This window comes from Tubulanus polymorphus, chromosome 8, assembly GCF_964204645.1.
Source record: "Tubulanus polymorphus chromosome 8, tnTubPoly1.2, whole genome shotgun sequence".
Lineage (NCBI taxonomy): Eukaryota > Metazoa > Nemertea > Palaeonemertea > Tubulaniformes > Tubulanidae > Tubulanus > Tubulanus polymorphus.
The window spans coordinates 11,964,665-11,991,836 of NC_134032.1; the positions used below are offsets into that span (position 1 = coordinate 11,964,665).

General features: G+C 41.2%; 2 protein-coding genes across 6 annotated transcripts in view; one reads left to right on the plus strand and one right to left on the minus strand.

Moving 5' to 3' along the window:
• Positions 1-239: 239 nt before the first annotated feature.
• Positions 240-5,711, plus strand: LOC141909521 (uncharacterized). The gene is made up of 3 exons (XM_074799959.1): positions 240-357; positions 734-885; positions 1,744-5,711. The coding sequence occupies exons 2-3, from the start codon at positions 774-776 to the stop codon at positions 4,305-4,307; spliced, it is 2,676 nt and encodes an 891-aa protein (XP_074656060.1). The 5' UTR covers positions 240-357; positions 734-773; the 3' UTR covers positions 4,308-5,711.
• Positions 5,712-6,438: 727 nt separating this feature from the next.
• Positions 6,439-27,172, minus strand: part of LOC141909589 (gamma-1-syntrophin-like) — a 30,562-nt gene continuing 9,828 nt past the window's right edge. For 2 of the 5 annotated variants that reach the window (XM_074800059.1, XM_074800062.1), the window contains exons 2-14: positions 21,285-21,437; positions 16,527-16,685; positions 15,566-15,695; positions 15,094-15,143; positions 14,681-14,799; positions 14,147-14,276; positions 13,105-13,278; positions 11,790-11,861; positions 11,145-11,297; positions 10,546-10,638; positions 9,697-9,711; positions 8,902-9,015; positions 6,439-8,549 (exon numbers count right to left, since the gene is read on the minus strand). In XM_074800059.1, the coding sequence (XP_074656160.1) occupies positions 8,448-8,549; positions 8,902-9,015; positions 9,697-9,711; positions 10,546-10,638; positions 11,145-11,297; positions 11,790-11,861; positions 13,105-13,278; positions 14,147-14,276; positions 14,681-14,799; positions 15,094-15,143; positions 15,566-15,695; positions 16,527-16,685; positions 21,285-21,437 (1,464 nt within the window). In that variant the 3' untranslated portion in view covers positions 6,439-8,447. The remainder of the gene's footprint in view (positions 8,550-8,901; positions 9,016-9,696; positions 9,712-10,545; positions 10,639-11,144; positions 11,298-11,789; positions 11,862-13,104; positions 13,279-14,146; positions 14,277-14,680; positions 14,800-15,093; positions 15,144-15,565; positions 15,696-16,526; positions 16,686-21,284; positions 21,438-27,172) is intronic. The other 3 variants (XM_074800060.1, XM_074800063.1, XM_074800061.1) reach the window with 3 other exon arrangements.

The window sequence follows — 27,172 nt, forward strand, 5'->3', positions numbered from 1 at the left end:
CAAAATCCTACTGTCCCTGACATTTTTAAAGAAAAGAAAATTCCCTGGCTTTTTACCAGGTAAGCGCTGACCCTGTATTGAGATGAATATAAATTCAAAGTCGCAAAATTATAACGGAGACGTTAAAGGTTAGGTTAATGAAAAAATCATTCAAACTTTCGCGGCGCGAAACATGTTAAGAATATGGGATTCGACCCGAAACGATGCAGCTACTCCGACAACAGATGGCGCGCGTAACGCACTAACTAGCGATAGTAGCCATTTTATTTTAAATTCTTTCAAAGAACGAATTCGGGATGAGTTTCTAACCGAATTCATCAAGATTACATTGAACCGACTGCCAAACTATTATCGCAGGTATGTAGAGCCATTTTTACTGAATGTTTTAAATGGGTGTAAGTAATTAGAGTCGGATCCAAAATATCGTTTAATTGCGGTAATTATTTCATCGATATGCGCGGCGATGATGGTTATCAAATTCAAATTCAATTTTAAAAATTTTATTGATTAATGAACTGATGCTAGTCGATATATCATATTTGTGGTTTGAGGTGCAGAAGTGTCTCCAAGATCCAGCAAAAACAGGCCTAACAGGAATTGGAGCCACCCTCAAGCTTTGTTTGCGGCTCCGGGACTGTGTGGACGCAGTTTTGGTTTCCCCTCGGGCCTTGGCGCTCGCTGCTGAGTGGATTCGCTCCCCGAGTATAGCTATGGTTTTTTCATGAATTGTTAGGTTTAATTTCAAGAGAGTAAAACCGGAACCGAAGTAAGAAATGGAACGAGAAGTAGGCGTCACCGATGGAATGGACGCAGCTGTCAGCGGGCCGATCATCAAGAGAATGGTCCTAAATTCCTCATCTTCCCCTAACAAGAAAAGACGAAAATGTAAGCGGTAGATATAATTGAGTTCGGGCAAAATTATTATGTCTTAATAACTTATTCAGTGCATGTACACCGCAGTGCGGTGTGGATCGGAGATAGATTTTGTTCATTCACTGCAACGCGATGTATTGATGTTATTAGTAATTAGTTTCTATCTCTATTGAAAGATGGCAGCACTTGACAAACAGAGCGAAATATAACATTACACTCCGGGTTTCTACGATTCCTCGATTCCTTAGAAACTCATAAACAGAAAATGCTTTTAAAGGTGCTTGAAACTCCTTTAATTTATAGGAAATGCCAAAATTCCTTTTTACAACTCCATCCCTTTTGAGAATTAGAAGTGTTTGTAATTGTATGGTAAACTATATGCCTAAATCGATTCTTTACCCAATTAGGTGGTTATCACATTAGAAATTGAGTTTGTAGCGTAAATGATAAGAATTAGCTTAGAAAACCACAGAACTAATGGTTTCACCCAGGTAAACGGTACCGATTTAAGGAGGATAGTAACTAACACTACTTCTTCAGTAATTGCGATATGAAAGTGACGCAGACGTTTCCTCGAAATTTGAAATTTTCTCCTTTATAACTCTGAAACTCCTTATATCCAGGAATGACTGATCTGTAGGAGATAAGATCCAATTCCACAGTTGTGAGTGCGATAAGCTATGAATAAAGTTAAAATTAGTCTATTCTCAATTGCCGTAGTAGAGGGGCAGTAGTAAAGTCTGTTATACAACACACTGTCCAGATTGGAGTTTTTAAGAATTTTCAAATCGTCGCCAGCTCTTTTATTAACTGGTCAGGGTTAAAAAGTTAAGTGAAAGGGTTAAAACGATTGCTTGTCTATTTTTACAGGTCGACCCACGGCCGAATCTGTATCGTCGATAGTCGACCGCGTCGTGAAGAGAGTCTGTACGAAAATCACCGCCGAAGTTTCGATCAAAAAAGAACTCGAAGACGACGAGGACTACGACGACGGAGGTGGAGAGGATGCGGGAGACGATTCCGCGGCCAGACCCGCTGCCGATGCGGAGTCGGGGACGATGGACATCGACAATCTGGAAGTCGCCGCCTACACGGAGACCGTCAGCTGCGACGTATCGAATATCGTACGTGAGTACGTTTCGAAATATCGTTACGAGAAAACCAACGATGACATCCAAACATTGACGATCGAAATCAGTAATCACGGCGACGGTGCTGGCGGCGGCGATGATAACGATGCCGGCAAACCGGTTGTAGTAAAGGAGGAAAAGAAGGATGAAACAGGTCGTTACCAGTGCGATGAATGCGCGGCTAGTTTCTGGTCGGCGCGAGCGTTCAATCAGCACGTGATTTTGAAGCATTCCGTCGTTAAAACGGAGGATGTCGCCGAAATTCCTCCGCCGCCTAAACGTGGTCGCGGAACATCGGCTCCGTCGACCGCCGACGAGGAAAGCAGCGCGGATGAGAATGATGACGACGAAGAGGTAGGCGACAGTTCGGTGTTCTATTGCGATTTGTGTCCGTCGACGTTCGAAGATTTGGCCGCGTTTCGCGCACATCTGTACGGGCAACACGGGCTCGAAACGATGGACGTCGATTTCCCGAACGCAAGCGATGACGAGGACGACGATAATGATCGCGCCGATGATGATGATGGCGGCGGTGAGAAGGACGACGCGCCGATTCTGACGTGCGATTGGTGCGACGACGTACGCTGCAACACTATCGCCGAGCTGAAGTCGCATTTAAAGCGATGGCACGGCGACCGCTGTAACGAGTGCACGTACTGCGACGACGCGTTCTTCACGTCGGAGGATGCGTACGTCGAACACGTGAAACGTGAGCACGCGCGCGAACCCAACCAGCGCGTGCTCCCGTGCAACTACTGCGACGCGAAATTCGCGACTCCGTCCGGCAAAGTGAAACACGCGAAGAAAGCCCACGCGGCGCGAATCGTCAAAGAGGAGGTCGACGTCGTAGCGCCTGCCAAGTCGGACGCGAAAACACCCGCCGACAAGAAGTTCGAATGTCAGTTTTGTGATTTCGTCTACATGAGTCGCAGCGGTTTGTGCAGTCACTTGAAGAAGGTCCACGCTAGCGAGTGCCACGCGTGCGACATCTGCGTGAAGGTGTTCCGCACGGCGGCGATCTACCGCGCGCACATGCGCGTCGAACACTCTGCGTTTCCGCGTAAAACGCTCCCGTGCGATTTCTGCCCGGCGAAATTCGCGAGCAAAACCGGCCAGCTGAAGCACATGCGACGCGAGCACGCGAAATCGGTGCAAATGCGAATCATGCGCAAGCTGAACGCGCTGGAACGCGTTTACAAATGCGACTACTGCGCGACGAAAGTTCAAAGCACGCAGGCGTTGAAACGGCATCTGTTCGCGCAGCATCCCGAAGCGGCGTACCGATGCGACCACTGCGACCGGTTGTACGTCAGCCGCGAGCAGCTGGAGAAGCACCGCGTGAAACACCTCGTTAAAGCGTACAAGTGTCGGTTTTGCGCGACGACCTACGTCAGCAAGGACACGTTCCGCGCGCACATACGCAGCACGCACGTGCTCGACGGCTCCAAGTTTAAACTGGAGGAATTCATGCCCGAAAGCGAGGTCAAGGCCGCGGCCGCCGCGTCTGCTTATTCGTCGTCGTCGGAAACAGTGGATTGTACGCGATGCAGCAAGCGGTTTATAAACGCGCGCGTGTACGACGCTCACACGAGCAAGTGCCATCAAACGCACGAGTGCCCGATTTGCGGCGTCGTCAAACGGCGTCTGTTCGACCTGAAAACGCACATCCGTCTGCACACGGAGGAGCGGCCGTACGTGTGCCACATCTGCGGCAACAAATTCCGCAGCGACACGATACTGAAATCGCACATACAGTTGCACGAAGCGCAGCGTCACCCGTGCGAAATATGTGGCAAGGAGTTCGCGATGAAGTACTACTTGAAGCGCCATCTGAAGGTGCACGAACACAACGACAACAACACGTATCCGTATTATTGCCAAATCTGCGGCAAAGGCTTCAAAACCGTGCGCGGGTATAAACTGCACGTCGAGGGACACGACGAGGAGGCCGTCGCGCGCCGTCCGACGTTTACCTGCGACTTGTGCGGCAAAGTCCTCGGCTCGAAGTCGAGTTTGAAGCTGCATATGGTCATACATAAAGGTCTGAAGCCGCACGTTTGCGACGAATGCGGCACGGCGTTCACGCGCCTGCAAGAGTTGCAGCGACACAAAGAAATACACGACGACGGCAACATCTACGAGTGTTCGATCTGTTTGAAACAGTACCCGGTTATGGCTAAATTGCGGCGTCACCTGCAGACGTGCAGCGTCGACGGGCCGATCACGTTCACGTGCGAACACTGCGGAACGGAGTATAAGAATCAGTCGTCGCTTGCGAAACATTTGAAAAAGTGTAGCGGTTGAAAACAAAAACTACATTTACAGGGTCCCTACATCCCATAGAAATGGAATATGCTTTTAAAGGTGCTTGAAACTCCTTTATTTTGAACAAAATGCCCAAAATTCCTTTTTGCAACTCCTTCAATTTTGAGAAAATAGCCTATTAAGAAATTTTTGTCTAGTTTGTAGGTGTACAGTAGACTACCCCTAAATCGATACCGTTGGGTCCTTGATTTTTTTACCCGATAAGGAGGTTACCATATTAGAAACCAAGTGTAGTGAGTTAAGGATAGAAATTTGCTTACAAAACCACTGAGCTGCCAGTTTAGAAGAATAAACAATACCGATTTAGGAGGAGTCTACTGTAATTGGAATATACTTCAAACTTGAAATTTTCTCCTTAGAAACTACTTATATCCAGGAATGCCTGATCTGTAGGGACCCTGATTAAATGTGGAATTATTGTTGAACTCGGTCTTTCTATTAAGATGTTGAATATTTCATAATGAAGTTTTCAGACATTATGAAGTTTAAGATAATCTAGATATTCGAGTTTTTGTATTAAGGTAATATGATGTATGAATGTGTTTGAATTTCTGTTATTGGTTATCAATGCCACAATGAGTACCCCGCTCAACAAGTTAGTTCCTGTGTTCTCCAGCCATTTCATTTTTACACCCCCCCCTCCCTCTGAAAATCAGCCACCCCTCATAAGATGTATGCTACCCCTAGCAGAAATAGAAGATTATACTAAAGTCAAGCTTAAGTTTCTGTATTATTTTGGGGATTAAAAGCCTTGCTACTCAAGCAGCCACGTTGTCATTCACTTAACAAAGAATGCTGCCTGTTTAGAATTCCAGCATATGGAGAACATTGGTTCCGCTAGATGGCATGCATATCAACGAGGCAACCCATTTAAAATCGAGTTCATCTAGATTTTAGATTTCTAGCCTGCCACTATAAAGAATTTCGCAAATCATTACATCCCTTGATGAACTCAGATTGATCTTTGAGCACGATTTCAATTCATTGTTCATTAAAATCGAGAAATAATGGATAGATAATAGATGAATCCGAGAAGAAATCCGGCATCGTTTTCTGAATGCACGCCTGATGGATCCTAACTCGCCACAGTCAAATGTAGACCTTATAATGTATAAAAGACAGGGGCGTTCATTTAGTGCATTTTGCTTAGATTAGGGAGAAGTGGCCTATTTTGTGACCTTACGGTTTTTTTGTACAGAAAATTTCATGGATTCATGCGTAAATTTATTTCCAATGATTATGAATACGAAAGATGTTTGAATGTTATATAATGCTATGTTTAATATTATCATCACGAAATTGTTTACTAAACGATTTACAAGGGGGAAGTTCGATTAAAAACTTGTCGTAGATTATTGAATGACCTCATTATTTGGTGGCTGGATAACGATTTTTGAAATAGATTATTTTGTATTTAATGAAAAAAAAAAATAAAGTCAACATTACCGTATTTATCATCAATGAATGGAATTTGTTTGACATGATATTGGATTTCATCTTGAATTTACCCGTAAAATTTTTCTGAAGGACTCCTTTACCCCTCTGTTGTACTGTGGAACTGGTCTGGGCTGAACTTAGGCATTGAGGCTGAATTTTCCAATAGGGCATAAGAAGGAAGTTTTGACTTACTGTACTGGTTGTCTGTGAACTAAGTGGACTTGTTAATATGTAGAAGTCAAGTAACCATATATGAACCAATTGTCAAGTCAACCATAGAACTAAACATAATAGTTATTGACCTGAAAACCTTACAAGACTGTAAATATTGGATACTTCTGGTGTTGTATTCAACGAAGCATGTCCAGTTTTTGGTATCGAAAAAACGCTTCTTGGTCAAAGGAAAATCCCTAGAAAAGTTTTTAGCATTCAGTTCACTGCCGGGACCAAGGCTGAGAGGTGCTGCTTGAAGGATGTGCTAGGACCGAGATATGCGATATACAACCAGAAAGAGCTGGGAACAAGTCCAGGGATTCGTAAAAACCTTCAGACACGCCACAGAAAACGTAGAGAAAATTGAGAAAACAATGAAATATGTTTGAAATATTTCTTAAATATTCATTTAATGTTTTGATTGTATTAATATATTTATATCATATACATAATACACAGTTGTTGCAAGTTTCATCGAATTAATAACAAAAATATAAAAAAAAACAACCAACACAAAATTTGCAAACACAGTGTAATGGTAAAGTACATAGTCATGTAAAAGATTGATTGACAGGCAGCGGGCGGGGACGTCACAGAAGACAATCTGAAATAGGCACCATTCATCAAAGTACTGCATGAAGCAAATTCAAGTAACGTATATGGGCTAAATTCTGTAACTATTTAACCTGTGCCAACTTACGCTTTTAGAAGCATAGCAGCATGTACAGTCGAGACATTACATCATAACTCTCTTCTCTTTGTGCAAATTTACATCAGCAAAATGGTGCATTCCATGGTATGTACCTTGTGAACGTACTTTATAGAATGGTCCCTATCAGAATTTTTCAAACCTATAAAACCAGATTGATTACGGATTTCTAGTAAATCATAATTTCACGCAAGGTTACGAACGCCAACCGGAGCTCGGCTACAAGTCAGCCCTGGCAGGTCAGGGGCTATATGATACGTGAGCAAATATATTCACAAATTAAGGAAGACTGCAAAAGATCTACTGAGTGTATATGAATAATATCAATAATTTAACAATCAACCTAATGAAGCCCAAGGCTATTTGCAGATTTAAGACCAGTGTAAAATCTTCGTTCCTGAGCCAACCATACGACATGAGATGATAGCATCTCTGGATTGAAAAGGTGACTGCGTAGTGAGCTCAAGTTTCAGAGAACTATCCTTTCTTTTGACTACAAGCACACTAGGAAATTCAGAATTGCCCCCATCCACAATAGGTGGCGCTGCCTTTTCATATAATGAATCTTATCATAACTCGTATTGTCCCTCAAAGTTTTTTCACTGTAACAATACTACATACCACTTTGACGTTATAAAATCAGCCAAATGCCAGTTAAAGAAGAACTGTTAAACAAAAATCGTGTTTTAAACAGTTTGTCAGAAATGATACCTTTCTTTAAAAAAAAAAAGATGTCATTGACTAGAATAAATTCGTTAAAAATGCGACTAAAAGTTGTAAAATTGAGTAAAATGCACATTGTCAGCTGTAAGGTTTGTTTTGACTTTTAATCGACAAATCATCAACACAAGATTCGGATTCGTCCTGTCTCTAGTTTGTGTGGACACGCCCATAAATGTGTAAATTACACATTAATATGATTGATTGACAGCTGTTTAAGCCAATTAGAGATGATTATCGATGATAGCTTGGAGTTGAGCTCATAATATGATTATTTAAATACTCGAATTTAATCGTACGCGCACACGATTTCCAATACACAGTAGGAATATTCAGATTAACTCGCATGCCACAGTAAGAATTATCAGCCTTTATTACATACACATGCCACAGTCGGGAATTCTATCTAAATTCTCATCAGTGTCATTAATAAATATCATTAAGTGATTTCTACAGAAATCTAGAGTAATATGAGATATCCACATTTACATACCGGTAATGATTTACATACAATTCCCCCCTCTGAGTTCAAGCTAGTGTCTGCATAACACACAGAAAAGTTCGCAAAGAAACTTATATATTTTTTCCAATCTGTGACTCTGTACCGAGTTCTACAGTTCTGAGTTAGAATTTGACCCCATCAATACGACCGAATTGAACTACAGTAAAAGTCCTTTATAATGCCACTGTTGGGATCAATGGAAAACATGGCGTTATAATTAAATTTGCATTGAATAGAATGGTCGTTTCCTTGATTTTGGAGTTAGATGGGCCAAATTTGTTCTTGAAAAAATGTTGGTGTTAAGCAAGCAATGGCATTAAAAAGTATGGCATTATAACAGACTTTTACTGTAATTTCAACTCATCTCCGAGTTAACTCTAACTCACATCTGTGGAACCGGATCCTGGAGTTTAAAGTAGAACGGCTGTAGCAGCCTCCACACCCCTACCCTATAATCTCAAGTTTAGCTCAGCTTAGAGAGAAGCCAATGCGCTGCCAGCAATGTTCTTATACCCCGTCCCTCGCGCAAACGCGCTGATCAAATGTTTCTCAGAAATGCTGGATCGACTGAGGCAAGTTTAGCAGATAAAAACGCATGCATAGAAAACAATAAAGTCTGTAGATTTGTACATTCCAATTCCTGCAAAATACAACGAAATGAAATCTACATTTTTTTCCGAAATTACAACATCGATGGCCACCCAGACCCAGATCATTCGAAGCATTGAGAATTAGAAGCATAAACGAAACAGTATAATGACTGCATTGTGAAATGGCTCGCAGCGCTTACGCTTCCGGTGACAATAAAGGATTTTCTGATGTCAGAGGAAGATTTTACAGAGGTTGCCATCACTTCTGTATTCGCTATGATTCAATGATGGGATTCATAGTGACAGCCATCTTTTCCCGAAGGGTCTGCAGATCAAATTACTACATTTAACAAACGTCGGAGAAGGAGCTAAATTTTCTGAGAGGGATCGAAATTCACTTACCCTAATTTCAGTTTCTCTAGTGTTCATGTCCGTTATAAAATGTAGAGTGAGTTTATTTTTACCGTCGTCCGCCGAACCTTTCAACTGCGAGAACTTATAACTCCATAAATAGCACTGAAAATACGTAGACGAATAGAGAATCAGATATAAACAACTCGAACGGACCGACTAATGGGCAGAAGACTGACTAATGGGTATAGGTCCGAGGTCAGTTGCTCAAAAGATTGTTAGAGTTGACTGGGGGATAGACACAATGGTTACAATACAATCTAAATCGTCACTGTTTCAACTATTCACTGGTTAACTCATTTGGGCAAATGACCCCAGACTAATAAGTAAATGGTCTGACTAAGGCAGTTGCAATTAACAACAATTGGCGGATGAACTGACCAATTGACTGACCATTTGACAGATGGACTGACCAAGTGTGCACTTGGAGGTCCTTGTTTATTGTGACATGAAAATCAGAACAGAAAAACTAAGAACTAAAGCCAAAATTTGTAGCTTCTTGACAGAAAAAAAACATGAAGCAATTGACTTATAGTAGTCCTAAGAACGAATATATTAACTGCAGGATTAAATGAAATGAACTCTATGTATTTGAGCTAAGTTCATTGGTGCATAACACAAAACTGGTAGACCCAGGTAATATTATAGGAATAAATCAGAATATTAATATGGTAAATGATTTTATTTAAGCGAATGGAAAAATTTGAAGAAAAAAATATTTCAACACAACAGATTTACTCTCGGCAGGGGCAGGGGAGAGAGGGATGGTGGTGGAATCAAACATACCTTCGAGTCAGTTTCCTTTGTGACAAAAACAATCAAATAAAAAAGAAAATAAAGTTTACTCCATGTCGAAGTGAAAATTGGGTGGTTGGGAATTTTCGAGCGAAACAGATTTTTTCAAAACCTCAAGTTTCGGACCATTGTCCATCGGCTGGAATTCGGACCCGAAGGCATCATGAGACCCTGCCACAGCACAAAACTCTGCCTGATTCACCAGATTGTGCAAGTTAGATGTCATTATTAGCCAATCAGAAATCAGGTTTAATTTTAGCCCAGGTAAATTTCAATTTGCCTAAGCAATACAGGCAAACTGATAAACGCAACTAGCACATGGGCTAATCAGGCAGGGGTTCCTTACTGTGTCTAAGTTTCGCGATGCCATCAGGTTCAAGAGAGGATGCGAGTTTCATGTTGATACTTGATTCAAATTAGTTGGTAGAATTTAACTGCAGAAGGTTTCAAAATTCTATGAAAATATCTCTGCGCTACTGACAACTTGGGAAACTTGAGGTGACGAAAGACTAATGTTCATTCTCTGACCATAAAACAGGGATAACAAGAAACAAACTGATCATAATTACTGTGATTGCACAAAAATGTGACGTGAGTGAAAAATTAAATGAATGATGTTAATGGTATTTTGATTTGATGATGCCATAGGCGTATTTATGGACAAACCATCTCTTCCAGAAGGGTTTTTATCATTGCACACACATCAATTCGATGATGTCATAGTGAGTAGAGTGATGAGCAAAATGAAGCCCTGGTAAGTGAGGCCCACTAGATTGAAGCAATCGGCTGAAGTGAGTTTCTGTAGTGTGAAGCCCTGGCAAGTGAGGTTATAACTCTTACCCTGGATTCACTATCATACAATGAGAATCCTGACTGTAAGTCTAACGTGAGACCACAAATTCTGTTCCTCCAACTGCAGCCAAATGTTTTATTCTAAAAAACAAAAACCAAAAATTTTGAAATCTCTTTCAAAAGAATTTCGTAAAACTGGGTCACGGTTCCGACTGTTACATGAATTCAAGTTTTCCCCAAATATTTCATGAGTTTTTTCCAATTTTTCACTGCAAATGAACAGATACCATCATACATTTTAAAGATACTGGTTGGATAAAGTTGATTTTCAAGAAAGATTGCTGAAAAAAGTTGCCAAAGGCAAATACTGTGAAGTGTAAAATGAGTTTAACAATTCCAGGATTAGAGGAAAATTCATCAAATTCCCAAACCAGGAGATATAATTAAAAATTCTGGACCCAGTTCCACAGTTATAAGTTAAAGTCAACTCTAGAGTCAAAATCGATGTTTTAACTCTGCAGTCAAATTCAACTCAGACTGTGGATCGGATCCTGAAGTTTTTCCTGATTCCCATGTACTGTGGGAACCATGCTGGCTCCAGAAAGGAAAAGACCGCGTTAAAAACTCATATGAATGCGTTGACTAACCTTTAAATGCATAACTGCGAGATAATTCGCCCGGAACCAAGCTTTCTCGAAACGTAACATATCGTGACGCGTTTCCACGCTGAGATAGAACGACTCTCCGCTTCCCGCTTGAATGATGTAACAATTGTTACGATCGTCCAATAATTCCGTGTCCTAACAATGAAATACAACGACGAACAAAATAAAGACAACTTTTAGCTAAGATATTTTTCAAAGATATTTATGTTTTTCTCTTCGTATGCAAGACGCATCGTAGCGGGTTGGTCTAGTAATGTGGTAAAAAGATGGAGGGGTCAGTCCACCAGGTTTACGCTATCCATGGATCTTCCCCCAGAAAAATTTACAGGATGGCTACATAAAGGAAATAATTTCCTACATTATGAGATCATAAGTTTGGCAGAACCAGAGTTAATAAATCATCACATTGATGACGAACTCTCGAATTCTGACTTGGAAATAGAGATAACTTGAATAGTGATGACTATGACACATAAAAAAAAGTCCAGCAATTCTTCGAGGGAAGTGGCTCTTTACAGGGGCTCTGCACTAACCCCTAAATCTATCACATGCCTGCAGTGAGAGCTCGGCACGTAAGATAATGTAGCATTACCCGACACTACTGCCCGCTCCTCTCTCCACTCTTACCTTCAATACTCTGAACATGGATTCGTATACTTTGCATATAGTGTCACATTTCAACCAATCTCTCGTGCTCACCTGAAAATCAATGATCAAAATATGAACATAAATATATTAACCAGATCGTGGTTTTATACACAGGGGTTTGACACAACTTCATTTACCCCAGTATTTTCAATACATGTACATATTGTATATGTAACCTCTAGGATACATTGGGGGTACTGGGTAAGTTAAAGTTGTGTCAGTTCATGTGGTTGTGTATGAGAAATTTCATTTTCTTTAGGCCTGCATTTGAATTTCAATTGAAATGACGAAATCGAATCGAGTAGATATGATATATAAGTAGTAGGTGACTACAGGAGTCTTGGAGAGCGATGGAGAAGGTATTAATAATGGTGGATAAGTAAAAAAGAAATAAGGTTTGGCTGCATTTTACGAAGCAGTATTAGTGACTATCACCTATACCAAGTGTCTCTTATATATTCAGGCATAAATCTACGGCTTAATCTACATTTTGAAGTGTTTATAATGTACTTTTCATAAAGACTCTAATTGTAATATACTCCTATGCGTAAAGAAATTAGAATTTCTAAAATTTTTTCCGAAAATAGTAAATTTATTGTTGATTACCAATCTATACATGATATTCACATGTTTTGATTGGATTCGAGCGTTGTTCATTTGAATTTCACAATTTATCATGGATGAGCCAATAATACTGCTTTGTAAAGTAGCCCTGATTATCATGAATTATGCCACTACTCATGCTGTTGAGGGATTTTTTTAAAAACTACTTGAGCATGAATCCAGCCCTTTGGGTCAAAGTTAAAACTGGTCTGTCAAACCTGGGCCCCCCCGGGGCTTTAAATAAAGGTGGTCCATAAACTCAGCTGTAGGCGTTCAAGTTAAAACTGGTATTTACAACCAGCCCCTGGACCTATAGTTTAAACTGGTCTTAAAAACCAGACACTAAGGATAAATTCAGAACCGGTCTGTAAAATTTGGCCAGGAGGTTACTTTATAGGTAGCCTCCGAGAAGTTGAAGAAGTTCCATGAATTGATTCGAGCAAGGAATTTCTAATTCTCATCAAGACACAAGGCGTTGTTCAAAAGTTAGTCATCCCTCGGTGGTTTGGGAGCGAGCAGGGTGGGACGCGAAATGATTAATAACAAAAAGGTTACCTACGGTTATAGTCGCTATAGCAAAAGTTATGCGTATATGTATATATGTATATACACGGTATAGACGGCGGCAAGCAGTTTGAATATAGCCTAGTGGCGCCACGCCATGCTATAAAGTAGAAATAAACAAGCTTACAAGACTCACTGGCGGAGTTTCAAAGAAGTAGATATTCGAGCCCCTCATCGCGATGAACCGCGGTTTCCACGACGGCGACCCTGGTTTCACGTTCAGCAACGAGATCTTCTCCGCTGTCCAACACATGTGTATGATTTGGTCGTTCGGCAGCAGTAAACGATTGGACATTGTTATCTAGAGAAAAAAAAACACGACATAATATAACATAATTATGACATACATATTTCTAACATATTTCATATAAGATTTATACATACAGCCAAACCCGTTTAATTCTGATTACTTGGGACCAACTTAATTCATCTGGTTTCTCAGAAATCCAGATTAAACATTGTATTTTACATACATTTATGTATTTACAATATACGATAGGCTTATCTGGATCAAATCAAAATCCAGATTAAACTCACCTTAATCAAGCGGTCTTAACTGTATTCAAATTGCACAAACCTTACTGGAATGTGATCTTTTTGTATAGTTTTGTACATGTACATATTTCAAAGATACAGGGTACTTTAAACACTATAGGCCTACATAACTTATACATATCATATGCATAATTCATTGCTATTTCAAGCATATTTCATACATAATCTATACATATTTTGTACATATTTTGCCAGAATATATTTTTCGTGGATACTTCAGGGAGGAAAGGGTAGATTTTGTACATAAAACTTAAGAGGTATACATAGCCCAGTGAGGGGTGATGGCGGCAGGGTAAGTGAGGGATACACAGCCCAGTGAGGGGGGAATGGCGGCGAGGTTGATGAGGGATTCACAGCCCAGTGAGGGGGTAGTGGTGGCGGGGTTGATGAGGGATTCACAGCCCAGTGAGGGGTGGTGGCGGCGGGTTTGATGAGGGATACACAGCCCAGTGAGGGGTGGTGGCGGAAGGGTTGATGAGGGATTCAAAGGCCAGTGAGGGGTGATGGCGGAAGGGTTGATGAGGGATTCACAGCCCAGTGAGGGGTGGTGGCGGAAGGGTTGATGAGGGATACACAGCCCAGTGAGGGGTAGTGGCGGCGGGGTTGATACTTACAGAATGATTATTTAGTGTTTGTATGTTGTTATTAATACAGCGAACCCATTCATTTAAATTGTCATTATTATCACTGTGTATGACGCCTGTAGACGTTCCATCCATCGCTATCACTTCGAATCCATTCGTTCTAGAAAACCAGAAGTTAAAAACAAGTCTCAAACGTGGTTTAGGATTTGACCCTTCAGGGGCTTCAGTGGCATTGTGAGTGCAGCAACTTCAGCGACAAAAGCTGCAGCAATAATTTACTCAATGACTTTTTTTTTCTTTGAATACCAGGTTTTTGATGAAACTGAAGTAAATTCATCGCAGCAACATATTAGAACCTGTCAAAAATTGGCAATTGGCCTCGGCAATCTAAAATTGCTTCCAACGCACCTGGGCATTCTGCAACTGTTTTCACTGGTAGTTGCAAGGGCTCATTGGTCGCAGGGTCAGTGCAATGCTATTGTCGCTGGCCGTCACAGAGAATGGCGTCCTAACGAGTTGCTTGCAGTCGCAAGGCCGACGACCTAAAAACCCGATGTTACATACCTTTGTTTATCAGACGTTGTATCGTACCACGTGACGTGCGCGAAATGAAGTGGAATACAATGTAAATCTGCCCAATGTTTCTCTAGTTTCGGAGCGTCTTTTAATCCGGGCGGAACTTTCTACAACAGAAAAATAAACACATTTAGAAATTGGGATAAATCGCCGTGATTCGATGACGTCGCAGGGGTATTTAATGAAGGTATAGTCTTTTTTCGGGACTCGTTGTTCTTGACAGTATTCCTGAAGATGACTATTCGAACATAGTCTAAATGTTGAATAAACTACTGGCTCAAGCAAACGTTTTCGGACTTTAGGATAGGATATCATTTTTTCGTCATCATTGTGGGATTCTCTACATATCATCATCATCATAACATCGACATGGTGTTTAATCAATATTTAGTTGTTCTTACATTTCTGCCATCCTCATCAATTACAATAGTGCCGTGATGACTGTTTCTATCTGCAAAAACAAGAAAGATTAATCAACAAATTACAATAGTGAAAACTAAATTTGTCTCAATTGCGGAACTGTCTAGACGAACATTTCAACAGAGTTAAAATGTGATTCCAGAGTTAACTAATTGAAAATGAACAATCACAAGTATAGTAACTCATGATTCAAAATTAGAACTGAGCTGGGTCCAGATCCATATGTACATGTGAGTTGAATTTAAGTTCAAGTTAGTTAAGTTCCGATATTTGAACTCTGGAACCGGGTCCTGGGTCTTGGAATTAAATTATAGGGCTTGATCATAACTCTAAGGAGCCAAGCTTAACCTAGGTCACAGTGTCATGAAAATTTTTATTTTCATTCACGGAAAACCGTGGAACTGGATCCTATTCAGGACAGAGGCGCCGTCTGTCTTTTTCTCTCACACTTACTTAAACTCCTGGTCAGGAATAGTGAAGCGGGTCTGAAATGTTTAACTGTGATCATCACATCTTCCCCGGCATCCCGCAAACACAATACTGCATTATCGTGATTATACTTCTCAATGTTAACACCATTCACCTAGAAGTGATCAAAACACAGACATACAATTTCTACTTTAACATAAGGGAGTTCGAACCACCCAATGTCCAAAAAAGGCTGGGGCTCGTTGTACAGTCATGAGCCTTAGAATTAAGACAAGTCCGAGATCATATTGGTTCTATACCAAATCTAACAGCCCAGTATTAAGGATTTAAGACTATACTTCTTGACTTAACGGCCGAGGAGCAGTTTAAGAGCCTAATCATAATATCAAAGATGGTAGCGCCCATGAAAGCCATAGTGTTACAATAGCGAAGAGCTCCAACGCATGAAACTGGTATTTCCCTATTTTCTCTTTCAGTTAACGGATTTGGATCATCCTTTTCATGAGACAGTAAATATGTCTTACATATTCATTTCTGCAGTTGAAAATGTGTTTAAGGCCCTCCTCTTCGAGAAATTAAGCTATGTTATCGGTATTTTCTTCAAAATTTGAATACCGGTATTTGAATGAGACATTGAATCAGTGTAGCTTGCACGGCGCATTAAACATTAGGGTCTACCAAGACATCCAAAGTCAAAATTCTTGAAAACTCTTAACCCTTTCAGTGCTGACTAATCTATACCCTATAGTGCGGGAGATAATTTGAAAATTTTGAAAAATTCCGCCCTAGTGTGTTGAATAACAGGAATACCACTAAAGTGCGTCTAAACCGTGGCGCAGTCTAAGTTACTAATATTTCACTATGTTTGACAGGTGCTGCCATCTTTCAATAGAGATATAAACTAATTACTGATTATGTCAATACACCGCACTGCCGTGTTGACGCACTGAAAGGGTTAGGCCTAATAGAAGTTGATCGAAATTACCTTTGTAATGGCGTCGCCGACGAACAGTTGGCCGGTTTTATCGGCCGCCTGATCCTTGAATATTCGCGACACGAGAATCGGTAAATGATGTTCGGCGCCACCTTTTATGCTCAAACCTAACCCTCCGATACGTTCTCTTTTCACCGTTACAGTCCGTTCCTACGGGTTGGAAAAATATGGACAAATTTACAATTCGCACGAAAATATTTTATTAACATGGAGTTGGTTATAGGCCTATTATTGAATTGCGTATTGATAAAGAAACATGTGTTCGATAGCATAATCCGAATCCCTGAGTTTTTCAGGTTTTTGTTAAAATTTGACAAGTTCCATGAGTTTTCACTGATTTTTTCAAGATGGTTCCTTGAATTTCTAAGTTTTTCCAGGTCAGTGGCAGAAACTGAGGGATAAACTTTGATCAAATCAGCCAATTCAAACAAGATACCGTGAAACTGGGGCCAGGGAAGATTTCATTGAATCCCTAAATTTCAGCCCATTACGTTGGAACTGGGGCCGGAGAAGACTAATATTAAACCTCCTACTTTTTATCAATTAATTGACTGCGAAACCGGGGCCGGGGTAGACTATCTTCCATTAAATCTATCATCAATTTTAAACGATTATCGGCAGCAGAACCGGGGCCGGGTAGACTATCTTCCATTAAATCTACCGTCAATTTTTAAGCGATTATCGGACAGCGGAACCGCCGCAGATTTCAATCGACGATAGGAAAACTTCACGCTTGAAATGAAAGGAAGCTTCAAACCTCAATAACCAATCATAACTCATCTGGAAACTGTGTTAAATTGATCGGAACCCGTCTAAAAAAAACCCACCGCCGCTCCTCGAGAACGAACGAACAGCGCGATTCAGCCAGTTACGCATTACCATGGCAACCCTCGAGAGATAGAGAGAGAGAGAGGAGAAAGATCCGACTCGGGCAACGAAAGAACGAAAACGGCAGCAAACGCTTCCCGGAACAATCACGCGCGGTCGTCGACGACGACGATGATGGACAGGACGGCAGACGGATTCAAAGAGAACGAACGAAATCTCTCCCGTCACTCGAGAATATCGAGATTTCACAATACGCACCATCGATTGTGACTAAATCTTTCCTGGATGAATAACAAAAATTTAACCCCTTATTCGCAAAAAATGCGTTTTGAGATAAGGGAATGAAGTTATTCCTATTAACTAATATTTTACCACGAACTTGAACCAATTTTCTCAATTCATGTCAATAGGCTGATTCATGGAGACAGCCATCTTTGCTAGAAAATGCATATAGATCAATTTAAAGATACCATAAATGATGTCATAGGGTGATTTATGGAGACGGCCATCTTTGCTTGAATAGTGTATAGATCAATCTTGAGATATCATAAATGATGTCATAGGGTGATTTATGGAGACGACCATCTTTTCTTGAAGGGTCTTCAAGAACTATTCGATGATGTCATAGGGAGAAAACAGGAGAAATCCCACAATAAATTCAGCCAAAACATGAAACCTGAATAGATGAGTATACATATTTGCGCAACGTTTCGGCTAAAGACTATTAGCCATCATCAGGCGTAGTGATGTCATAGGGAGATTCATGGAGACCCAGTAACTCCCACAGAAGGGTCTCAAGATCAATTAAAGTGATTTATCGAGGCAACTTTCTTTTCTGGAAGGGTCTTCGATACCGCACTGATTCGATGATGTCATAGGGGGATTTACGGAGACTATCCTCTCTATACACGCAGCAGCGCTGGGACCTAGAACAGACGCCGAACTCGCAGGTATTTGACGGGAATTGATCTAAGAGATGATGGAAATACCGTGTAAAAACCAACAGGGACGGAACGCGTCCCGAATATCGGAGCTTTTGACGACGCTTTCCGTTCGTTATATATATACTGCTTCGGAACCGAAGACAAATCACCCCAAATACAAGTATCAGCACCGGTGATAGATGGGACCATTATACCTTACATTAGCGAGCAACAACCCTCCCTCTACCATCCCTTAACATCCACCATTAAACAGACAGCATTCTAACAATTGTTATTCATCTATCCGATACAGCGAATGGTTCCGCAGTCACAGGTTCGGACTATGGAGTTTTAAACTGATTTTTATCAAAACTTCATTCAAAAATCATTTTCCAGTTTCCACCCGTTTACAAGTCACGCTGAGTTTTACGTGATTTTTCCACGTAATCGCCACCAAAAATTCCCCGAGTAAATCAGAGAGATTTCTAGGTCTTAAATGTTACAATTTAATCATGTTTCATCGAGTGACGTATTGATCAAGAAACACGCGGTCGATAGCATTATCCCAGATTTTTGGTAAAATTTTTCACATTTCCCGAGTTTCCGCTGATTTTCTTCCGATTCCCAGAATTTTCCAGGTTTTTTCCAGGTCAGTGACCACGCTGTATAAACCTCCGAAGAGGGAAAGAAGGAATCTTTCTGAAACATCGGTGAAATCTTCGTCAATATTGTGCGTATATGTCACGTAGGCCTGAATGAAATTTCCAGAAAATGACCAGCTACGGTTTTGGCTGAAGATAGAATGGAGCTCGCTCCGAATTAAACGAAGCCGAGCCGATAAATCCTATTTTAAAGATAAACGGCATCCATTAGAAGACTGGGACTAATTAAGAGGGGGAACAGGATGGCTAGAAAGCGCCGAGTTTACAATAGGTAATTGAATCTAGAGAGAGGTAAGTTATGGCCGAACTGAAGTCGACGCGACTGAGACAAACATCGGCGGCAATTTCTAAAACCATTTTCACGAATGATTACACCGGCGAGACCCGACGATGAATTTTTGGTCCCATCGAGAAACTTTCGTTTTAAGCGGCCCATTGAAGCGATTATCGTCGAAATGTTTTATTACCATAATTTGTGAAGATAATGGCTAATCCGGGCCGATAAGTTATCGTCGTTGTGAGAACCAGCCGGTGAGTAGTAACTGAGGGATGGGTAGTGGCTAAATAGGGGTACAACTGTACTTCCTGAGGACGCAATTCATGACCCTAGAATTAGATTACTTTAATTTTTAATCCAGGCCCGTACGTAGCTACTATGTCCGGTGGGTGTGAATTTAATTTGAACGTGGCACTTATTTTGATGGCATAGCTGGCAACAGCGAGTGCAGGGGCTCCTTCCTCAAGTTAATTTTGAAAATGCGAAGCGTTTTATATGAATTTGCGGCCAATGTAAGTGAATAGGTCATATAACTAGTTGCTGAAACATTAACGCAATCTAATAAATTTTCTTTGACAAAAAATAACAGAACTCAGGATCTTGCATGGAGGTACGTTCCAACCCAATGCCCAGTAAACCTGTAGCCCTAGTACAATATCAACCAAAACTGTGGAACTAGGTCACAGGGTTTAGCAGACCAGGGGCCGGTTGCATAGTCATGGCTTAGACTTAAGACAAGTCTTAGACCAACTTAGTTCTATAGCCAATCTAACAACTTAAGACCAGTCTTAAGATTTAAGACCACTTTTTGACTTAAGTCACGACTGTGCAACTGGCCCCTGGGGCCAATTGCTGAAAAGTTAGTTAACTTTACATAGGGGTTAATCTAGGACAGCAGAGGCATGTTATCATTACACGTCACACGAAATATCGAAAAAGGAATTCCGGGAAGAAATTCTCAACATTTCGCGCTAGAGAAAACAACACGATAGCAACACGGAAAGTTTCTTTTTTTTTATCAGCGCCGAACAGCGCGACAACTGCGGCGGGCGTTGTAACGGCAGGAAGAAGGAGCTAGATTTACCATTTACTTATCGTGTGGTCGTAAACTGATAAGAGAGGATGACACATTCGAACGAAGAGACAAACTGAATTTCTGTAGATAAACTAATGAGGCTGAGAGAAACAGCGAGCGAGCGAGAGACAGAGACAGAGGAAGACAGGAAATAAACTAGGTCTTATCACCAGAGTTTTATGATATATGAGATGAATGGAGGGATGTCTTTTTCTTTATCGTTGGATTAATGACCGTTGTTTTCAATCTATTTGAAAAATGAGTTTGTCACAGACGCGAGCATTAAATTGTGAAGAATGAACGCCCCCTAGTGGAAGCATAATGAATAATCAAAATGACACCCCCTGTTCGGAAAAATAGGGACTTAAGACGATTTGAACAAAGCCCTGGGGCCAGTTGCATAGTTGTGACTTAAGTCCAAAAGTGGTCTTAAATCTTAAGACTGGTCTTAAGTTGTTAGATTGGCTATAGAACTAAGTTGGTCTTAAACTGGTCTTAAGTCAAAGCCATGACTGTGCAACTGGCCCCAGAATTCGCTGGTCGAATAGGAACATACCACCAGAGTTCTACACGACAAACAAACCTCTGATGCCCTCTGTAGCGCATGAGGATCACACTCCGACTAACAAAAACCCCTGGTTGTGAAATGATGAATTCAACCCGGAGACAAACAAACAAACGCCCCCTAGTGGTGAAAAGGTGACACTATGAAACGAAACCCGGTGAAGAATTGGTCAACTAAACCCCAAAACTAACTAACCGATGGTGGTAAAATTGTGAACTTAACCCGGAGACAAATGAACCAATGTCCCCTGGCATAGAATTGGTTACCTTACCCCTTTCACAAATATACCAAAGCCCCTAGTGGTGAAATTGTGACGCTGCTAATCTTACTGAAGACCCTTAACTATGAAATAGTCAACCACTAACTGATACCCGCGACAACCTAACTAAAGCCCCCTGGTGGTGAAATAGTGAACTTACCCGTGAAACTCCTGAGTTTTCGACCTCGTCCGATGAGGAATGCACGTAGACGAGTTCTTCCTTTTTAATCGTCAGTGAATCTTCGGTTAAACACAGTTTGACAGGTTGAGGTCGTGTTTTACCATCGTGTACTACGACCATTCCTTGTTTCAACTGTCAAATATACAACATACAGAAAATACATATATTAGTTACGAGTCAAATTAGTTAATTATCAACTATCTTAACTCAAGTCCTTAACTTAAGAACTGTGGACCCAGTTCCACAGTTGAAGTCAAATCCCTCGCTGAAGAACTGATCCATGAAACCCTGGATCCAATTCCACAGATAGATTAAGCGCCCAGAATCAAATAAGTTCATTTTCAATTATTTCAACTCAACATTGGACCCAGTTCAAAATGTGAGTTAGATTCGACTCCCAGAGTCAAATCAGTTCGTTTTCAATTGCTTTGACTCTAAGCCAAATTCCCTAACTGTGGAACCAGACTAGATGGAATGAGTAATAGTTTTAAATCTCCCAGCACCAGTTATAATGTTGAATGTACTAAAATCGTATGTTTCTTTGATGCTAATGATATTTATTTTAGAACGTTTCGGCTCTCTGGCCTTCTTCGGCAGAATCATAGATGGATTGAACTCAGTTCCACATTTGCGAGATTTGTTAGATTTGGTTGCATGAGTTTCCAACTAGAGTTAACTAGATTAGTAAGAGCTATCAGCTACTAGTCGATAGTAGCTTCATCAGGTAAATGAGTTATTTACCTGATGAAGCTACTATAGGTCTATTATACTAAGTAACGAAAGCTTCTCATACTTCTAATGAAAAAGCACTATTTGTCTGTACGTTTTACTGGTTCTAGACCAGGGTCCGGTTACATAGACAGGGCTTAAGACCGGTCTAAGACAAACTTAGTTCGATAGCCAATCTAACAACTTAAGACCAGTCTTAAGGTTTAAGACCACTTTTGGTCTTAAGTCTTGACAACGGAACCGACCCCAGGGGCCAGTTGCACAGTTGTGACTTAATTCCAAAAGTGGTCTTAAATCGTAAGACCGGTCTTAAGTTGTTACATTGGCAATAGAACTAAGACAGCCTTAGACTGGTCTTAAGTTGTTAGATTGGCCATAGAACTAAGATGAGCTTAGACTGGTCTTAAGTTGTTAGATTGGCCATAGAACTAAGACAGCCTTAGACTGGTCTTAAGTTGTTAGATTGGCCATAGAACTAAGACAGCCTTAGACTGGTCTTAAGTTGTTAGATTGGCCATAGAACTAAGACAGCCTTAGACTGGTCTTAAGTTGTTAGATTGGCTATAGAACTAAGACAGCCTTAGACTGGTCTTAAGTTGTAAGATTGGCTATAGAACTAAGACAGCCTTAGACTGATCTTAAGTTGTTGGATTGGCCATAGAACTAAGACAGCCTTAGACTTGTCTTAAGTTGTTAGATTGGCCATAGAACTAAGACAGCCTTAGACTGGTCTTAAGTTGTTAGATTGGCTATAGAACTAAGACAGCCTTAGACTGGTCTTAAGTTGTTAGATTGGTTATAGAACTATAAGTTGGTCTTAGACTTGGTCACTTCCCAAGTTTCGTAGTAACCAGACGTGTTGCTTCTTTCTTTCTCTCGATCTGTCCCCTCCAGTCGAATCGACCTTTTCACGACATATGCAACCGGCCCCACGGTCTGGTTCCTCAGTTGAGACTTAAGTCCAAAAATGGTCTTAAATTTCAAGACTGGTCTTAAGTTGTTAGATTGGTTATAGAACTAAGATGGTCTTAGATTGGTCTTAAGTCTAAGCCATGACTATGGAACTGGGCCCAGGTTAACACGGCTCTGCTAGGACTCTACTCAAATTAGTTATCAATCGATTACTTTGACCGAATCGAGTCGAATTTCGATTCACAACTGTTCGGAACCGGCTCCCGTTGATTCTCCGGAATTCGAGAAATCTCGGCCGTCTTATCTCACAGCCCGCTGATGGCACCGGCGAGCGCCGTCTTTGAAACAATTCAAACCGACGCCGATGACAACCATCGCCGACGGCGATACGCGGAATAACGCGGTTGTCGTCGTTTCGCGCGACACCGACTGAATAAACATCCGCACGCGATAGAACTCGACGCAGCGCCCGAACCTAAAAATGAGACGACCGCTGCCATTATCGTTGTCATCGTCATTGTTGCAGTCGCCGACGGCGACCGAATCGCCCGTACACAATGAAATCTTTACAAACTACTTTCGCTTGCGACAATAACGAACAATGTCGTGCACTATTAAGATTTTTACGAGGAGGAAAAAAATGACGTTCCGGTTCAGCCGACCCGGTTCAGAGTTCGTCTTGTTAGAAAAAAAAATGAACTCAAATCACGATTTTAACAATAGCCCGTGATACGTGAATAAAATCGTACGAGAAAAAGAGACGATTTTCATTTTCGTCTCAACGCGCGGCTAAATAAAGGGAATAAAAACGAGGGGTGGTCCCGGGTCAGCCGGAGGGGTTTTATACGAACAAAAGAAACACTTTAGGAAATAACGTTAAACACTTCGATTGAATCAAAGCTCAGCAGGAAATAACAACTAACGTAACAAAAAGACTTTGAAATGCTTTCAGTTTCTTTTGGTGTTTGGGCAAAATGAACTTCGCCCGGTATTAAACATCTCCACAGTGGAACTGCACCAAAACAAGCTAAGCCCGCTCTTATCGTTTTGGCTGTGGAACTGGATCAAAATAAGCTTAGCCCGGAGATATCTTCAATGGAATTGTACCAATACGAACTTAGCTTGGTCTTATCTTATGATATAACCTAAGTTTCTACTACAGTGGAATTGGACCAAAACAAGCTTAGCCTGATCTTATTGTAAGTCTTGACTGTGGAACTGAACAAAAACAAGCTAAGCCTGATCTTTTCTTAAGTCTTGACCGTGGAACTGAACAAAAACAAGCTTAGCCTGATCTAATCGTAAGTCTTGAGTGTGGAACTGAACAAAAACAAGCTAAGCCTGATCTTTTCTTAAGTCTTGACCGTCGAACTGAACAAAAACAAGCTAAGCCTGATCTAATCTTTAGTCTTGACTGTGGATCTGGATATCTGGTGTCGACTTACTTTAAGAGTATGATACCGATGAGTATCGGCTGACAGTATGATCCACGATACCGAGTGTTTGATACATTCGCTCAAAGAGAGTAGATACTCCTCGTAACAATCGCTGCATTGTTTCGCCAACAACGTAAACAGTTCCGATAAAACCGGCAAGTTCAGATCCTCGCACATCTTCAACGATTCGTATACCGCACCGATTTCACTCCGGTTAAATCCGGGGGCGCTCGGAGAGAATTCCCGAATCGGTAGAGACCAATCGAAACCAGCCAAACTCTACCGGTAACTTCTCAAATCAGATTACGCTATTCCGGAATAGGTAAAGCGTATTTCGGTTGCCCCGGAACAGAAGACTGGACTTAAGTCCAAAAGAGGTCTTAAATCTTAAAACCCACCTTAAGCTATTTGGTTAGCTATAGAACTGAGGCGCAAGGTCTCATTTTGTTCGTATTCCGGCCGCTTCTATCTGATTTACAGAATAAGCTATTGCGGAGTGGGTAGAGCGTTTTCCGGTCAAAACGAACGCGCCAGAAGAAAATTCCCGAATCGGTAGAGAGACAAATCGAAACCTGCCGTTAACTGGTCTCAGACCGGTCTTAAATCCGAGCCATGACTGCGCCACTAGCCTCACAGGTAGGTCAACTGTATCCGCTAGAAAACCTGTCTATAACTGACTACGGTTATGGATGGACGTACAGTGGATACTGCTATACGTACAATGTTGATCGAGTTTTCGTCGCCGTCGCGAGGTTTTTGAGTGTCGAGTCAACTTCTCCGCGAATGTTATAATATCTCGTATATAAAACGGTTACACGCGGCGGCGGCGACGACGATGAAGTCATATATTTTCAGATACTAAAGAACCACTTCTTCCTTCGTCGGTCGATATTCAACACTCGAAACTCCTCGGCGTAAAACTTGTATCTCTAGGGACCGTTCGCAAATATACAGATCGCGCCGAGCGTTTTTGACCCGGGCCAAACTCGGACCACACCGGATTTTGGTCTGGGTCAATCGTTCGCATTGGTGCCGAATGCAGTGACTATGTTTGACATATTTGGCACGCGACTAAAAATGTCGAACAACGCCCATGCCAAATTCTTGCACGCATCAAATTGAGAATCCTAACTGGTTAGGACTTGAACCTTTCCTCCAAGATGCTAGTCTCAGAGCCACAGAATAGAGGATGAAATATCCCTTTTTAACCGTCTGACTATAAAGAGGGCTGGTGAAATGCCAAAATCGCAAAAAAAAACATTCAACTCCGAAAAAGTGCCGTAGTTGTACGTCGAAGAGCGAGCCTGGTAGCATGCCAAAATCATGCGAAAAGTTTTATTCCATTTGTTAGAACAAAGTGCCGTACTTGTTTTATGTCCTGCAGCGCTCAAGATTTGTGAATAAAAAGATTTCTCGCGCGCTGGCTGCGAGTACTGTCGAGTCTGGTCTATCTCAGGATTATCAATAAAATTCTTCCCCTGCTCCCGACACCATGGACTCACAATCTTTTCAAGAGGGGGTTTTGCGAGATCGGATTGCGCTTAAAATTTTATTTACGCAAACGAAGAAAAAATAAACGGATATCAAATAAACTTGAAAAGCTGCCAGCTGAGAGTGAGGGAGAAGGGGGTAAAGCGGTAGGGAGGGTGAGATACGGGAACTGGGGAGAGAGGTGAGAGAAGAGAATGAAAGGAGAGGGATGTGTGAGACGAAGAATTAGTAGGAGACAAGAATGGATGAACAGAGGCAATCTCTGAAAGTGGCAGCCGGGCAGGGCAAGATGAAAGAGGGATCAGAGACAGGGTTCATAGTAGTAGTATAGCAGTCAGTAAGCACATTGAAAGCAGTTTTTGAAATTGTTGGCGTTTTAAGGCTTTATAAAATTTTTTCAAAAGTAAGTGCTTTTGAGCATTTTGGAGACTAAGATAAAATCCCACTATTTACAGATTAAAAGAAATTTAAAAACCAGAATTATTTATTCAATCAAAAATATATAAAAGACACGACGTTTCGATCTCACCCTAGAGATCATCGTCAGGTGTGATGATCTCTAGGGTCACACCTGACGATGATCTCTAGGGTGAGATCGAAACGTCGTGTCTTTTATATATTTTTGATTGAATAAATAATTCTGGTTTTTAAATTTCTTTTAATCTGTAAATAGTGGGATTTCATCTTATTATCCGTTCACCACGTTTGAGTGTGGTTATCGTTCTACTTTGGAGACTTGTTACAAGTCCTGTAGTAACAGAGGGGATGAGGGAGGAGGCAGGGAGAGTGGAAGGGGGGGGTTATGTTTTCGCATGGACGCTCGGTATAAACCGCAAAACCGTGCCGATGATGTTGTGTAAGTTCTCTCTGTTTAACAGATTCATTATAAATCTGTTCAACACACATTTATATAACATAACTACATGAATAAACAGCGTTTGATGTTTTAACCGGGGAACGCATTACCCCAGTTCCATCGAGTTGTGAGTTCCAATGAGTTCTGACGAGTTCCAGGAGATAAATCTTATTCGAACTCTAAGCACTGTCGAGCTCAAAAGTAATTAATAATTCATTCAGCCTAAAATCCATATGAAATATGCTCATCGCTTTATACACCATATCAAAAATACATCCTCTTTATTTGGATTATATATAAAAAGAGAGCATAGAAATAGAGAAAGTAAAACTGGTTTTGAATTAAAAGCTTTGATGAATAAATGGGTTTTGAGCTCAGATTTGTAGTGCTGCACCGGAAGTAATGTCTTATTGCCCAATATTTGGGTTTAACCCTTTCAGTGC